The 17,500-nt window shown below is 44.2% G+C and overlaps 2 protein-coding genes across 3 annotated transcripts in view; one reads left to right on the top strand and one right to left on the bottom strand.

The window, feature by feature from the left end:
- The window catches only part of DACH1 (dachshund family transcription factor 1), an 806,874-nt gene that overhangs the window by 701,285 nt on the left and 88,089 nt on the right, over nucleotides 1-17,500 (bottom strand). The window lies entirely within an intron of this gene.
- The window catches only part of PIBF1 (progesterone immunomodulatory binding factor 1), an 89,220-nt gene that overhangs the window by 22,453 nt on the left and 49,267 nt on the right, over nucleotides 1-17,500 (top strand). For both annotated transcript variants that reach the window (XM_083362321.1, XM_083362320.1), the window contains exon 10: nucleotides 8,684-8,782. In XM_083362321.1, coding sequence (XP_083218447.1) covers nucleotides 8,684-8,782 — 99 coding nt within the window. The remainder of the gene's footprint in view (nucleotides 1-8,683; nucleotides 8,783-17,500) is intronic.

Here is a 17,500-nt window from a genome sequence, read left to right as displayed (position 1 = left end):
GAGTAACTAAATGTTCTCCTCTTTTATATGGAGAACTCCAGACAGAGAGAGATCCTGTTTTTGGAGTTTCCCTTTTAAGCGGTTGAGAGAACTTTGGAGTCTGCTCTGATTCTGACACATTTTTCAGACTCTTCAAACCAGCTCCATCTAGATTGAGGTCCTTCCAAATCCAACGGGGGCCCCTCTTGTTTCCCAAAACATTGTTTTTCAAAAATCACTGAAAGTAGAGATAAAGAATTCTTTACTCACATCTCAGATACTTGTGGTAGAATTCCATGGCTACCAAGCCACAATTATTTAGTTGTTATTTTCTAGAAATCCTTTTCCAAACACTTTTGTTTTCCCCCGTGAAGGGGGCCTTTTAAAAAAGCAAGAATATAGAACCTCTTTATAGAAAGCCCGCCATAATAACAATCCTGCTGGTTGGGCCTGGAGTTATGAAAACGCAAACCTAAAAATTGTGCAGAGGAGAGCAGTGCATAAAACACAGGTTTGTGCATCAGCTGGATGTGCACGAACATGACAGAAATGTCAGATTTAAAATGATTTCAGGCAGGTGAAGAACAAAAATAAGTAAGAAAGTATTTAGTCCTTATTTACCTTTCTCTCCTCCTCCACCTTCACCAGTCAGCTAAATTATGCCAACCACTAATTGCATCATGGAGATTAACAAATTTTTGGCTTCCCATGTTCCGACTTGTATTGCATTACATAAAACAAGCTTAAGGTCTGTTTCTTTATGGAGCTTTGACAGGTAGAAAAATGTTTGCAGGCAGTATGGCTAAGAATATTGTTCTGGAAACGTTTGGCAGAAATCCTGTTCCTCATCTTGAAATTATGATGACTTGCTGCCAAATCTTGAATGTCGATGATTTAAAAGGAACGTTTCAGAATCTTAAAAACAATGCTTTATTTTTATCCTTGTTGGGACAGGAGGGGTGTGGTGAGTTGGTGAATCATTCATGCTTCCCCTGTGTTTCTGTCCTCGAGCTTACGTGCTTTCTGATCTGTATCACTTCATCCTTTGTGTGTTTTAAACTTGCACCGTGGTACAACACTGGCATCAGTAACTGCTAGGTTTCTCCTTCTGTCCTCCCCAGCATGTGACTTTCTTTCTGCCCAGAACTGTTAGAGCAACAAGGTAGACTAGACCAGGGGTCCCCAACCCCCGGGCTGTGGACCAGTACCGGGCCGTGGCATGCCAGCAACTGGGCTGTGCAAACAAGCAAAGCCCCATCCTTGGGGTGCAGGCAGCACACAAAACTACACACTCTCCGGTCCGTGGGGAAAAAAACATTTCTCCACGGAACCGGTCCCTGGTGTCCAAAAGGTTGGGGACCTCTGGACGAGACTAAGAACACCAACTCCATATAGGTCAGGCATCCAGGTTTTTTTTTTCTGCTTTTGTGACAACCACAGTGCAGAATCCAGCAAGTCTCAGTGTGCTTCCCAATTCATCTCTGTGTGAACGAGGGAGGGGCTTATCCTAGATATTTTCTCGGGTTATTTTCTTGGCCCAGGCTCAAGCACGGCGTGTCTCATTGTCGCTTGGCTTTTCCTTGTGTCCTTCAAGGCCATTCCCTCTTCCCTTTACAACAGAGCTCCCCAACGTTTCCAGCTTTGTGGACGTGGGGGGAGAGGGGACAATTCTGCATGAAGAGCCGGCAAGTGTGCGTGTGCAGCTCCATTTGCGCAAGCGGCATCTCTGGGTGTCTGCCATTTGCTTAAATGGAGGACGTCCCAGGTGCACTCGCCCGCTGCTTGCTCAAGGGAGGATGCATGTGAACGCATGTGCGCTCAGCCGCTTCCGTGGCCCGGTTGCAAACCCCGCATAGCCCACTAGTGGGCCACAGCCCACAGGTTGGGGACCCCTGCTTTACAAGAACCCAGGCTTGGGAAGGCTTATGTCATGGTTCCGACAGATGAAACTCTTCAAAGAACTTTGAGGCATTGTTTACCTTAGAAAATCTTTATTTGAGTAGCATAGCATCGGCACTAACACAATTGAAGCCAAAAATTTGAGTTCACCTCCCCTGAGCACATACTGTAGTATCAAAGCACAATTCCCTCCTCCAGTTAACAGTCATAAATCACATTCCCCAATTAGTTTGAAATGCAGGCTTTCCCTCCAGCTCTCCAGCCCACCAATACTTTATCATCTCTTATTTCAATAACCTTGGTTCTCACACTAGGTTCAGTATTGTTATGTCTAGCTAGACTCTCATGCACATTCCTCCCCCAGCAGCATCTAACTCTAAAAGCAAAAAGAAGAAAATGGTTGCATCTCCATCTGTTGTCAATGCAAAAACATCCGATGTTAGCAGCGTTGACATCTTAGGAAGAATACAGCTGTTCCTCTACTTACAGCAGTTCATTTAGTGACCATTTGAAGCTACGAGAGCACTGAACAAAGGGACTTACGGCCGCTTTTCATACTTGCCACCGTTGCAGCATCCCCATGGCCACCTGATTGAAATTCAGACGCTTGGCAGCCGTCTCACGTTTATGACGGTTGCGGTGTCCTGGGATCATGTGATCCCCTTTTGCCACTTTCCGACAAGCAAAATCAACGGGGAAGCCAGGTTCATTTAACAGCCGTGTTACTCATTTAACAACTGCAGGGATTTGTTCAAACTATAGCAAGGAAAGCCATGGCTTGGGTCCAGACTATCTAAGGGAACACCTGCTGCCGGCATCATCTTCCCTTCATCCTGTGCGCCCCCACAGGGAGGGCCTTCTCAGGGTACCGCCGGTTAATGAATGCCGGCGGGTTATTCCCAGGGGAAGGGCGTTCTCTGTGGGTGCGCCTGCACTATGGAACCAACTACCCACGGAACTTAGGACTGCCCCCGACCTTCACTCATTTACGTGGGACCTGAAAACTTGGCTCTTTGATCTATTTGGTCCAGACTGTGGGGTTGTTAATTTAACTGGGTTTTAGATTTACTCTTGGGGCTTGAATTTAATTTAATTGTTTTAATTGATTTTAATTTTTTGTATTTCATGGTTTTAACTGCCCTGTAAACTGCCCTGAGTCCTACGGGAATAGGGCGGTATACAAATCCAATATAAATAAATAAATAAATAAATAAATAAATAAATAAATAAATAAATAAATAAATATGGAGCCAGACTCGCTGGACAACTGTCTCGCTTAACGAGAGAAATTTAGGGCTCAATTCTAGTTGTTAAGTCGAGGGTCACCTGGGATGTCTCTTTCACAGACCATAATTCCAGAAAAAGTACATTTTGCTTCTGTTGACCTACCTCTGACAGGGAGCTTCTCACCGATGGGATGTTTGCGAGAAGTCCATGTTAGCTTTCAAATCTGATTTGGGAGCCTCCAGCCATGAGACCACAGGACTGTAATATCCCATGCAGCGTGAATATGAGGCATAAAGACAGAAGTCCTGATTTACACACAATTACTTAATCATCTTTTCTGTCAAATCATCGCCCATCATCTGAAAAGCCACTGACCGCGAGTGGGATGGGCTGATTCCACAGAAGGCCATTAATGAGGAGAACTCAATAACATGGAGCTGCTTCTGAAGAAGAAACAGCGTAAAGAGCGGGGAGGGAGAATAGCCAAAAAGAGAGAGATTGAGCTGACTGTTCCCTGAAAAGATACGTAAGAACACATGGCTTGTCATCATCCTCTGAGGATGGTTTTAGAGAAAGCTTAGCTGTCTAAGGCCTAGTCAGGGGGTCTTCAAAGTTGGCAACTTTTAAGACTTGTAGACTTCAACTCCCAGAATTCCTCAGCCATCCAGGGCTGGCTGAGGAGTTCTGGGAGTTGAAGTCCACAAGTCTTATAAGTTGCCAACTTTGAAGACCCCTGGCCTAGCTTGTGATGGCAGAACCGTTTTCTCTATCAACGTAATTATAGCTCAGGGGTCTTCAAACTTGGCCCTTTTATGACTTGTGGACTTCAGCTCCCAGAATTCCTCAGCCAGGCATGCCTGGCTGAGGAATTCTGGGAGTTGAAGTCCACAAGTCATAAAAGGGCCAAGTTTGAAGACCCCTGTTATAGCTCATCATCCTTGCCTTAAGGGGCATGGCGCTTCCCTCCTTCCCTGTCCTTAAGCAGTGTGAGGGCTGCGCTTTCTCGAAGGATAACTAAAACTCTTTAGGCTCAGGTCACAGCAAGAAATGTAGGCCTGACGCCAAGTTAAACCCTCTCTATGGAAATGCAAACGTATGCTCCTCAGTGCCATTTTCTGGTCTGATTCACCTGTTTTGGTTGGCCGGCCCTGTCGTAAGCCAACATTGATGTATCTTGAGGTATAAATAAGCTCCACATAGATCAAGAATTAATATTAAGATGGACCTTGAAACAAGCAAAGCTAAACCTATACCTCTGAAATGGCATCAACTGTAATTTCTGCTTAGGCATTTCATCCCTTGTGCTGTTTTGCTGAGAGGAGAGGACACACAGAAACGACAACCAACGAAAGCTTTTCCCGGCTTTTATTGTTGATGCTTATGATGCTTATTTATTTCTTTTTCAAATTCTTTTTTCCTCCTTCTTTCCAAAGTCCGCCGCCACCTCTTACAGGTAGTCCTCCATTTAAAAAAGTTCAGTGACCGTTCAGAGTTACAATGGCACTGGTAAAAAAGAGACTTATGACTGTTTTTTTCACTCTTACGACCGTTGCAGCATCCCCAGGATCAGGTGATCAGAATTCAGAGGCCTGGCAACTGACTCGTACTTATCACAGTTGTAGGATACTGGGGCCTATGACCCTTTTCCGACCTTCTGACAAGCCAAGTCAGATTCATTTAACAACCTTGTTACTAACTTAACAACTGCAGTGATTGGCTTAGTAGCCGTGGCACAAAAGGTCATAAAAGGGGGCAGAATTCACTTAACAAATGTCTCGCTTAACAACGGAAGCTTTGGGTCCAATTGTGGTGGTACATCAAGGAATACCTGTATTAGTTGGCAGACAGGAAGGCTGGGCATCCATAGGGGGACACGCTAGAACAGGGGTCTTCAAACTTGGCCCTTTTATGACTTGTGGACTTCAACTCCCAGAATTCCTCAGCCAGCGTGCCTGTTTGAGGAATTCTGGGAGTTGAAGTCCACAAGCAGGGGTCTTTGAAACTTTGCCCTTTTATGACTTGTAGACTTCAACTGGCTGAGGAATTCTGGGAGTTGAAGTCATAAAACGGCCAAGTTTGAAGACCCCTGCCCTAGAAGAATACCAAGATAAATAAACCAGGGGGTCCCTGTTCCAATTAGGTTGGGTCAGATTTACTTGGTGTTTGTGACTAGACCTCAAGCAGTGGAACAACCTATCTCCAGAAGCAGTGAATGCTCCAACACTGGACGTTTTTAAGAAGAGACTGGACAGCCATTTGTCTGAAATGGTATAGGGTTTCCTGCCTGAGCAGGGGGGTTGGACTAGATGACCTTCAAGGTCCCTTCCAACTTTTTTATATTATCTTTATACTATTCACTGTAAAGAGGTACAGCTAGAAGGGCAATTCTACAAATGGGTAAAATTACGTAGGTTCTTGCCCAAAGCAGGAGGTCTTAGAGCTCTTCACATCCAGTGGTTATTGGAAGAGTGAGACTGTTCCAGCTCTGAAGTCTAAACGAAGACCATGGAGAGATTAACACATTTGGTCTATGTCAGGGGTCGGCAACCTAAAAAAAAAAAGAGCCACTGGGAACCGGTTCCATCACAAATTAAAAAAAGAGGGAGCCGCGTGCGTGTGTCCATGCACGCGCATGCGCAAAAAGGTTTTTTGCGCATGCGCGGACGCACGCGGCTGCCATTTTTTTAAAAATGAGATGGAACCGGTTGCCCGATGGCGACGGCCCGTCTGCAAAGCTGCCGCTTTCGGCAGCTTTGCAGACGGGCCGTGGCAGCTTCCTCAAAGAGCGGCACCTCTGCCCGTTCACGCGGAGGTACGCGCGCACCTCTCCAAAGGTTTGGGGAGGTGCGCGCGCACCTCCGCCCATTCGGGGAGGTGCGCGTGCACCTCTCCAAACGGGCGGTGCCACTCTCCATTTGGAGAGGTGCGCGCGCACCACTGCCCGTTGGAAGAGGTGCGCGCGCACCGGGCGGCTGGGAGCCGCAAGAGATGGCTCAAAGAGCCGCATGCGGTTCCGGAGCCGCAGGTTGCCGACCTGTGGTCTATGTCAACTCCAGGGCCATATGACGTGAAATGGAGGGTGAACGGGAAGGATCCAGCGGGGGAAAGGATCCTTGTCAAAATTAATGTGATTTTGAGCCTAAGGCTGTCAAATATAGAAGCTTGTCACTAAAGGAAGTCTCAGATTTAGGTTGAAAATTGCTAGTTTTTAAGCCAACCCCCCCCTCCACCTTTTTTAAAAAAAATTGATCAAGGACGATGGAATTTGGAAGGTGGGATCTCTGTCAACCAGCTGTATCGAAGGGTGTCGTCTTTAAAGGAGCAGAAACTGGGTGCCACAAATGTAATGTTAGCAATTTCCTTCCACAAAATGCAGTCCAGTTCACTTAACTGAAGTCTCAAACTACTCAAAAGGGAGGAGGAGGAGGAGGAGGCTGTGGCAATGAGGGCGGTGGCTGGGAAAGTGATATTTTTAGCACGAAGGGGATTTGGACGCCTTTAGAAATCCACTGCCCTCTTGCTTACCTTTATTCAGTTTGCAAAGCTTGATCGGTTCGGGCATTTTTCCCGTCTGCCTCAGCTGCCTCCAAGTTTACCTGTGTGTCAGTCAACATCACTCAGGGCAACAGCACCTTATCCCAGAGCAGGATAATGCCTGTATTATTCTGCTGAATTAGATTTCTTGGCCTTTGATCCTGTCATCTAGGCGGTTGTTGCTGGAGCCAACTTAACCAACAGCCTTGGGAAGGCCCCATGTTAGTGAAGAGAAGAATAGGCCCGCTGCTGACAGTTTCATCTCATTTGGCCTATGTTCAGAAATGGGGCTTTTTAGCAGGATCTGTTAAGTTGCTGTAAGTTGCCCATTCTGCAACATTTAGAAGAAGCCACTAAGAGGTTGGAGGAGGACCAGGGAGTCCCAGTTCAAGACCACTTTAAGCCATGAAACAGGAGGCAACCTAATAATAATAATAATAATAATAATAATAATAATAATAATAATAATAATAATAATAATAATAATAACAACAACAACAACAACAACAATAACAACAACAATAACAACAACAACAACATATTTATTATATGTTACTGTTTTAGCCGCCCTGAGTCCTTTGGGAGATAGGGCGGCATATAAGTCCCAATAATAAATAAATAAAACAATAATAATAATAATAATAATAATAACAACAACAACAACAACATGACACCCGGGATTTAACAATTGTCGATAAGAAAGACAAAAAAGTCTGGATAGTGGACATGGAGACAGCAGAAAAGATGAGAAAGAACTGGAGAAGATAACAAAATACAAAAACCTACACATAAAAATAGAAAGACTGTGGCAAAGGCAAGCAAGGGTTGTACCAATAGTAATAGGCGCCTTGGGTGCAATCCCAAAACAACTGGAGCACCACTTGAACACCATCAATGGCATTGACAAATTCGCCATTAGACAATTGCAAAAGGCGGCCTTACTAGGAACTGCTTCCATCCTGCGACGATATCTTTTAATACCATCCAACATCCCCATCTGCCTATCCCAGGTCCTTGGTAAGGACTTGATAGGTCAACAAAAATGCCAAATCCAGTCTGAACATCTGGCTGACTGTGATAACAACAACAACAACAACAAAACAATAACAACAACAGAGTTGGAAGGGACCTTGGAGGTCTTCTAGTCCAACCCCCTGCTAAGGCAGGAAACCCTATACCATTTCAGACAAATGGCTGTCCAGTCTCTTCTTAAAAACGTCCAGTGTTGGAGCATTCACTGCTTCTGGAGGCAGGTTGTTCCACTGCTTGAGGTCTACTCACAAACACCAAGTAAATCTGACCCAACCTAATTGGAACAGGGACCCCCTAGTTTATTTATCTTGGTATTCTTCTAAGGAAGGGGTCTTCAAACTTGGCCCTTTTATGACTTCAACTCCCAGAATTCCTCAGCCAGTTGAAGTCTACAAGTCATAAAAGGGCAAAGTTTGAAGACCCCTGCTTGTGGACTTCAACTCCCAGAATTCCTCAGACAGGCACGCTTCTGGAGGCAGGTTGTTCCACTGATTAATTGTTCTAACTGTCAGGAAACTTCTCCTTAATTCTAGGTTGCTTCTCTCTTTGGTTAGTTTCCATCCGTTGCTTCTTGTCCTGCTTTCAGGTGCTTCAGGACCAGCCCCACCCTCTACAGCCAATCACTCTGTGACTTGCCGATAATAGACCAGATTCAGTACATAGTTTGAGGCTTGGCTATTCAGAACACTGAAATCTTCTCCAGTTTCTCTGGCTGGGCCAATAAATGTTGGTTTCTCCTCTTTTTTCCCTCCTTTTCGATATGTGTGCATTGTCAGAGAAAGACTGAATTGGTAGGTATATTTTGAGAAGTGCGTTCTGGATACGGACCAAACATTGAACTAAGGGTGGGAGGAAGAGGTGGAAGGAAAAACAAAGTCTCTTTCAAGATCAAATTATGGCATGTTGGAACCAGAAACGCAAAACTAGCATCATCCCTTTTGAGCAAATACTTCAGAAATAAAAGGAATGTTTATTGTGCAATCCCTTTTTTTCCCCTTTTTTTAAATTTCAGAAACTTAAGAGAAGCAAGAGATAATGCTGTGACTGAAAAAGAAAGAGCTGTGATAGCTGAAAAAGATGCATTAAGCAAATACGACCAGCTTTTAGAACAGTAAGTACCTTCCCCGCTCCCTGAACATAGCTTTCAAAAAAGAGGAAGATTTGTGCCAATAAAAGGAAGGCTGGGGCTTTCCAAGAGCGCGTCGATCTTCGTCCTGCTTATTGTGAACTGTTGCGAAGACACAACGAGGGCAAATTGCTGTTGAGGAATGAGAGCTGAAAGCACAATTTCTGAGAAACGAATACATGGGTAGTAGGAACAAACCAAAACTAAACTCTTGGTTATTGGACTGCAATTTCCATCCTGCCTTGCTGGAACCATGCAGGTTCTAGCTGCACCCAGAAGGAAAGTCCTGGATGGGCATTGCAACTGAGTTTTCCAGGATTGTGCCTGGCCTCCCAGTTGTTTGCCCACATCATTCAGTCCCCGCATCGTTCTGTTCCCCCCCAGACCTCTGTTCTTGGTGTCCCTCTACTCTCCTTGCTTCCCGATGGAGAAGGTTATGGTTTCGTTATTCCCATGAAAGCGTTGCTAAAAAGCGGATCCGTGGCGAAGCTTTGGAAGTGCAACAAAGGGGCCCGCTGTGAAGCAAGAAGCCTTTTTCCCTTGAGGAAGGAGTTGGCAAGGGGTGAGGGTTGGTTAATCGTTTTCATGCATGTCATGAGGTTTTTCATGAGATTTATCAGTGGCAAGACAAAAGTGAAGCAACTTCACGCGAGGCTGATAGCGCTGGGCGGATACATAAAGCCACATGGAGATGTTCTGTTTGTGGAATGTGCGTATGAACACTTGTGCCTAATTTTATACGCTAAATTAAACGTTGGTGCTCTTTTTTTCTTTTTTTTTTGAGTAGAGGGCAATAAAACAGTGTGGGATCAAAAAAAAAAATAAAAAAAAAATCCTGGAGGTTTTTTTCAGTCCAAACCCCTGCCCAGCAATTCTCAGATCAGGCTGGACAGATTTTTTTTTTAAATGTCCCTTAACAAAGCCCCCATGACTCCAGGAGAAAAGATGTCATGGTCAAGGACTTCCTCCTAATTTCAGGTTCTCTCTCTCTCTCTCTCTCTCTCTCTCTCTCTCTCCCTCTCCCTCTCCCTCTCCCTCTCCCTCTCCCTCTCCCTCTCTCTCCCTCCCTCCCTCCCTCCCTCCCTCCCTCCCCCCCCATTGCTTCTTGCCTTCTCCGTGGGCACTGTATCTTGGAGAAAACTGCTCCACTGCTCCTTGGTGGAGCAGTGGGCTAACGCCTCCTTAAGTAACACCAGCTGCCTGCAATTAGTGCAGGTTCGAGTCCCACCAGGCTCAAGGTTGACTCAGCCTTCCATCCTTCCGAGGTAGGTAAAATGAGGACCCAGATTGTTGGGGGCAATTAAGGCTGACTTTGTAATAATGCCGCTTGGGGGGGGGCTGAAAGCTCTAATAAGCAGGCATATACATAGAATGAAGGCTATTGCTAAGCACATTGATTTGTGCTTTAAATTGTAAGCCGCTCTGAGTCTTTGGAGAAGGGCGGGATATAAATGGGATTAAAAAAAAAACTATCCCCTCTTCCCTGAGGGCCCTTCAAGGCTAAACTAACTTCCACTATTCTTCATAGGATTAAGACTCCAAGCCCTTCCCTACCTTTGATAGCTTTATCTGCACTGCTTCCAGGACTGCAATATCCTTCTAATATCTTGGCTCCCATAATGGCGCACACAGTACTATACTCGAGGTGTGGTCCGATCCATTTCTTTCCATCTCACAAAGTGGAGTTAAATGTTCATCTGGTAACTTGATATGTCAACTATTTAACTTTTGAGCTTTTCTTTAAAGAAAACACCACAGATATTTTGCCAAGTTAGTTATTGTTCCTTTATCTGGGTGGTATTATTGTTGTTGTTGTTATTGTTATTATTGATCATCGCACAGTCAGCCAGATGTTCAGACTGGATTTGGCATTTTTGTTTACCTATCAAGTCCTTACCAAGGACCTGGGATAGGCAGATGTGGATGTTGGATGGTATTACAGATATCGTCGCAGGATGGAAACAGTTCCTAGTAAGGCCGCCTTTTGCAATTGACTGATGGCGAACTTGTCAATGCCAATGGTGTTCAAATTGTGCTCCAGTTGTTGTTTTGGGATTGCACCCAAGGCGCCTATTACTATTGGTGGTGGTGGTATTATTACTATTATTGTTGTTGTTATTGTTGTTGTTGTTGTTGTTGTTATTATTATTATTATTATTATTATTATTATTATTATTATTATTATTATTATCCTGTTTTATCTCTAGTCAAGGATAAGGATTTCTTTACTACTTCTGAAAACATGTACAAATAAGATATTCAACTTTTCTAAAGTTTTTGTCCTCCCCTTAACAGTGATCAGTCCCTTGCCTCCACTGGTGCCTGCTTCTGATATATTTAAATAATTGTTTGTTGCTGGTCCTGATGTTTTTAGTCCTCAGGGAGTTGTTATTAGGCAGGTGAAACAAATGCCAGTTTGTTGTCCTCACTTGAATAAACATTTCATTTGTTGGTTGATTGAAAGACACCATTTTTTTAATCCCATTTATACACTGGAAGTTTTTAAGAAGAGACTGGACAGCCATTTGTCTGAAATGGTATAGGGTTTCCTGCCTTAGCAGGGGGTTGGACTAGATGACCTCCAAGGTCCCTTCCAACTTCTTCTTCTTCTTCTTCTTCTTCTTCTTCTTCTTCTTCTTCTTCTTCTTCTTCTTCTTCTTCTTCTTCTTCTTCTTCTTCTTCTTCTTCTTCTTCTTTTTCTTTTTCTTCTTCTTCTTCTTCTTCTTCTTCTTCTTCTTCTTCTTCTTCTTCTTCTTCTTCTTCTTCTTTTTCTTCTTCTTCTTCTCTCCAAGGTCCCTTCCAACTTCTTCTTCTTCTTCTTCTTCTTCTTCTTCTTCTTCTTCTTCTTCTTCTTCTTCTTCTTCTTCTTCTTCTTCTTCTTCTTCTTCTTTTTCTTCTTCTTCTTCTTCTTCTTCTTCTTCTTCTTCTTCTTCTTTTTCTTCTTCTTCTTCTTCTTCTTCTTCTTCTTCTTCTTCTTCTTCTTCTTCTTCTTCTTCTTCTTATTATTATTATTATTATTATTATTATTATTATTATTATTATTATTATTATTATTATTATTATATCCCACCCTTCTCCGAAGACTCAGGGCAGCTTACAAGCTTAGCAATAGCCTTCATTCTATGTATATGCCTGCTGATTAGGGCTTTCACACACACCCCAAGCAGCTTTATTACAAAGTCAGCTTATTGCCCCCAACAATCTGGGTCCTCATTCCTACCTCGGAAGGATGGAAGGCTGAGTCAACCTTGAGCCTGGTGGGACTCGAACCTGCACTAATTGCAGGCAGCTGGTGTTACTTAAGGAGGCATCAGCCCACTGCTCCACCAAGACTCTTTTTTGTCTTTATACCTTCCTTGACTTGGCAGACTTTGGGACGTGCCATGTTTTGGTCTATTATTTGTTACCTATTACACTTCAGTGGTATGTTTTCCAGTTGAAATTCTGTTGCAGTTTTAATAACACCACCCCCCCAGGCTTCACTGAGAAATTTGACACAGTTCCCTTCCGTTTCGACTTTCTTTTTCTAGCCAGCTCTTAGCATTTAGGGAAATAATTTCCCTTTCTATTTAAGAGAGCAAAATGCTTCTGCTGTCAGTGGAGGCAGCAGAAGCCAAAGGGAACCAAGTGTTCAATTATTTTAAGTCATCCTGAACCAAGGAAATAACGTGACAAATGCATTCACATTAATAAATAACATTTGTCTGCATGAGGCCGTATTTACGATGCTCAAAAGTGACCCCCGAGACAAAAAGCGCATTGTATTCTGCAGACCCTGGTTCACCAGAGTTGGTAGGATGTGAAACCCTTCGACATATTTGTTTATACAAAGTCAGTGGAATGCTGCCTAGCTTGAATGGTGGAGAATGCCTCTGGCAAATCTTGTGATGAAGAGTGTAACTAATACCCAATTTTCTAGTCAAGTACAATTATTATAACTTTATTCTCAACTGGTGATTGGTAGGTGACTTTCTTTCTCTGTTAAATGCAAACAAAGTTTGTGTCGGATGGAAAACAGTAACCCTGGATATTTCAGAACTCCCAAGGTTCAAGAGTCTGCTTTTAGTTACGTGGTCTGCCTTTTTTTCCCCTATGAAGGAATGAATGCCTTACAACAGTCAGTAACATTATTCCCTGGGTGCCCGTGCAGTTGCAAAAATCATTTCCTGGCAATGCCGGCTAGAGAAGAAAAACCATGTATGGTCAAGAAAAAAGAAGAAGAAGTATGATGTGGTTGTTGGAACGTAGGGACCTCAGGTTCTTGGCTGTTTTCAACCAGAGAAACTCCCTGAATGAACATAGAACATAGAATAATAAGAGTTGAAACGGGCCTCGGAGGCAGTGGTGGGAGTCAGCCGGTTTGCACCGGTTCGGTAGAACTGGTAGCTAAATTATGTTGAGTTCAGAGAACCGGCTGAAGCCATGCTGCTTCTGGAAGTCCGTTCTAGGCCTCGGAGGCCTGGAGGAGGTCTCCCAGGCCTAGAACAGCCCACCAGAAGTGTGTGGATGTCACTTCCGGAAGTCCATTCTAGGCCTCGGAGGCCTCCCAGGCCTAGAACGGCCCACAGAAGTGCGTGGATGTCACTTCCAGAAGTCCATTCTAGGCCTCGGAGGCCCAGGCCTGCATCCACGCAGAGAACCGGATGTTCAGGTATTTGAATCCCACCACCGCTCGGAGGTCTTCCAGTCCAACTCCCAGCTTGAGCAGGAGACCGAATATCATTCCAGACAAATGGTTGTCCGGTGTCTTTTTAAAAGTCTCCAGAGATAGAGCACCCACTTCTGAAGGCACTTTGACACTTCTGATGGCAAACTATTCCATTGATTAATTGCTCTCACCTTTAGGAAATTTCTCCTTAGTTCCAGGTGTCTTCTCTCCTTGGTTAGTTTCCAGCCATTGTTGCTTGTCTTGCCTTCTGGAGCTTTGGAAAATAATTTGAACCCCTTTGTCTTTGTAGCAACTCCTCCGATATTGGAACGGGGCTATCATGTCCCCCCTGGTCCTTCTTTTCATCAGACTAGACATATACCCAGTTTCTGTAACTGTGCTTCCTATGTTTTAGGATGACTTCGGGCTGGTCAGTCTGTCTGTCTGTCGGTCGGTCGTCTGTCTGTCTCTGTCTCTCCCTTCAGCCTACTGAACCATTGTGATGATGATGGTGGTGGTGATGGTGATGTGAACGTAGTAGCCAGAAGATAAACTAACAATAAACGGCTTGCATCCTAAACTGGGGAAAAAAGAAATTAATTAAGACCCAGATTGTTGGGGGCAATATGCTGACTTTGTAAACCGCTTAGGGAGTGGTATAAAAGTCTAAATGCTGTCGCTAGATCTATGGCCTGTTAACTCCAGATACTCTCTCAAGAGCTGCCCTGAGGGAGGCGGAGACGGAGCAGAGCATTAGTGAAAATCACAATACTCTTCTTTTTTGTTTGTTTTTTTCAGGCCAAGCAGCCCAGTTTTTTTCCCCCTTGGACTGCAGCCATTGACTGGAATATGTTATGTAATGGAGCCCATGAGTAATCTGGCACATGCTAAGTAACGCGGGCTCTATGCAACACCAACAAATACCCAGTGCGTAGCAGATGCGGTCAAACAATGCATGTGCAAATAGGTATACCTGGGGAACATGTCCCAGAAACATTTTTAAAAGTTGTAGCGTAGAGATGGCCAATAAATAACTCCTGCTTCCTTAGGCTTGAGATTAAAAGCATTCTCCAGCCTTAGAGGAGGCAATGAAAGCTTGGAGGCTTCTCGCTGGAAGAGCTGTCGTAAAGCAGTCTGGTTTTGGCTGGTACATTTACCCCAACCTCACAAACACACCTGATAGCAACCACGGTTTGATTTAGCCTTTATATAAATAATGTTTATCATTGTTAAGCATTCCAATTTTTTTTAAATCAGATCTGTGGCAAAATAGGTAGTAGGATAGAATAGACTAATGACTTTATTGTCACTTTAAATGTACATCGATCAGCCTATATAGCTCTCAGGGTAATCACCTCCAACGTTCGCTGCATAAACATGATAAAAAAAACCACAATAATATAATAGTAAGCATTGTGTCTTGAACTTACGATCACAACTGAGCCCAAAGTGCCTGTTGCTAACAAAGAAAGTTGTTCGGGGAATTTTGGCCCACTTTACGACCTTACTCACCACGGCTATTAAGCGAATCCCTGCAGTTATTAAATCAGTTACACCAGGGGTGTCAGAATGCCGGCCCACGGGCCGGACACGTCATCAGGAAACCGCGCTCACCCCATTGCCGGCAATGGAGAAAAAGGTCCGATACGTCGTGCGACGTCACGTGACGTCGCGAGTTTGACATGTCTGAGTTACACGGTGGTTAAGTGAATCTGGCTTCCCCCATTGACTTTGCTTGTCAGAAGGTCGCAAAAGGGGGAATCGTACGCATGAGCCAGTCACAAATACATGCCAGTTGCACCCATCATAAGGGTGAAAAATGGTCCTAAGCCATTTCTTCCAGTGCCGTTGTAACTCTGAATGGTCACTAAACAAATGGTTTTCAGTTGAGGAGTACTGTACGTCTGTACAGTGTTTGGTTCACATATCAATCAGGAGAAAGAAGAGTTTTGAGGCTAAAGTTGTAGCCATCATTATATATATATATAGATGTTGAGTTTTGAAAATCTCTCATTTTCTGGTCAATGTAAGTTGTAGGTTGTCCCCTTATGTTAAGCTTATCCAGGCATTTGTCGTCTAGGGCAGAGGTCCCCAACCTTTTGGACACCAGGGACCGGTTCTGAGGAGAAAAGTTTTTCCAAGGACTGGAGAGTACATGGTTTTGTGTGCTGTCTGCATCCCACAGATGGGGCTTTGCTTATTTGTGTGGACCGGTTGCTGGCATGCCATGGCCCAGTACCAATCCACGGACCAGGGGTTGGGGACCCCTGTTGTAGGGACTTACATAGCCATGGCTGAGAGCTCACTAAACTTGCTCTTCCATCTTGTCTTTTGTTGTTGTTGTTAGTTACGAAGTCATGTCCGACCCCTCGCGACCCCATGGACAACATTCCTCCAGGCCTTCCCGTCCTCTACCATCTTCTGGAGTCCATTTAAGCTCACACCTTCTGCTTCAGTGACTCCATCCAGCCACCTCATCCTCTATCGTCCCCTTCTTCTCTTGCCCTCCGTCTTTCCCAGCATTAGGCTCTTCTCCAGGGAGTCCTTTCTTCTCATTAGGTGGCCAAAGTATGGTCTTTATAAATAAAGGCAAAATCTTGTCTTTATTCTGACCTAAAGAAATGCTACCTTTTAAGTCGAAAGAACAGCTACCCGAAATTATTTTCTTTTCTTTTTTTTGTATGTGATAGAATGGGGTGGGGCAGCCCCCACATCCTTTTCGGAGCCACCCAGACCTGGCAGACCAGTTGATGAAAGCCAGTGTCACATTTTCCCCATCATCTTGAAAGGTATATAAGCCCTAAAATAGCCTTGACCCCAAAGAACCATATTCCCAAGGAACACCCCACCCCTTGGAAAAAAATAATAATAATAGAAAATCCTGGGCTGGCCGCACCTACTGTATATTTGCCATCAGAAGCTCCTCCAGACAGATTTTAAATTTATCCATGCTAGACTCTGGAAGCAGAATCAAGAACCTAGATGGAAGCTCCTGGAGACTGAAAATATTTTTCCCTTGGAGACAACAGTGGAAAATGTCTGTATACTACTCCAGTAAAGGGGAAAAAGTGTTGTGAGAAATTTTCTGGGTAAGGGCTTGGCTTCCCTTGGGGAGGAAGATGAGGTCCTTCAGGAGAGTCTTCACTGCCACTGAAGTCCTCCATCAAGAACTATTTAGCCCACATGTCTTGGGTTGGTTGGTTTGTTTTTTACACAGACTAGCAGGGATAAGCTTTTTTCTTTTTTTTTTACACTCATTTCTGACACAGAATAGTTGCTTTGTTAAGCCGCCTTCAGAAATGAAGATACATTGAACCTCATTAAAAAAAAGGTCCTTATCTTAAAGAAGCTTCGCTTATTGCTACGGGCTGTTGGCCTGAAATTTCCTACCTCTTCCATGTTGCAAAGCCCTCCGATTTTGAGGAACATTTGGCCCCGGAGTGACCTTTCCTTTACAGCTTTCCTGCAACTATTGTTACCTTTCCCAAGCACACACAGTGGTTGCTAAGAAAGAAAAGACCACACGGATTGCCAAAGCCTCCATCGGAAACACTTCGGATGTCTACTTGAGTACTGCTGAGTTGGAAACATCCAGTAAGATTTGTAGGATCTGACAGGACATACAGGCTAAAGAGTTCTTGGTGGAGAACTTCTGTGACCGTGAAATTTTCCAGGTCTCTCCTGAAGGACTTCATCTTTCTCCCCGAGCTGTTACCCAAAAAAATTTCACACAAAAAAACCCCATCAGGTAAGATTTGTGGATCTTACACAATATACAGGCTAAAGAGTTCTTGGTGGAGAACTTCCATGACCGTGAAATTTTCCAGGTCTCTCCTGAAGGACTTCATCTTCCTCCCCAAGTGAAACCAAGCCCTTACCCAGAAAATTTCTCACAACACACCTCCATTCAGATTTGCACTGGGCAGGGCAACCAGTGTCTGGGCCATGATTGGCTTTCCAGTCTTAGAACACTGGACCCATGAAAGATCTTGTAAACTGAAAGCCTCCTAAAGCCCAGCCTGAAAATTTGTAAACTTCTGAGCCACGAGTTGAGA

This window comes from Vipera ursinii (genome assembly GCF_947247035.1).
Source record: "Vipera ursinii genome assembly, chromosome: 4".
NCBI lineage: Eukaryota > Metazoa > Chordata > Lepidosauria > Squamata > Viperidae > Vipera > Vipera ursinii.
The sequence above is the reverse complement of the archived record's forward strand: the minus strand, read 5'-3'. Positions and strand labels throughout refer to the sequence as shown.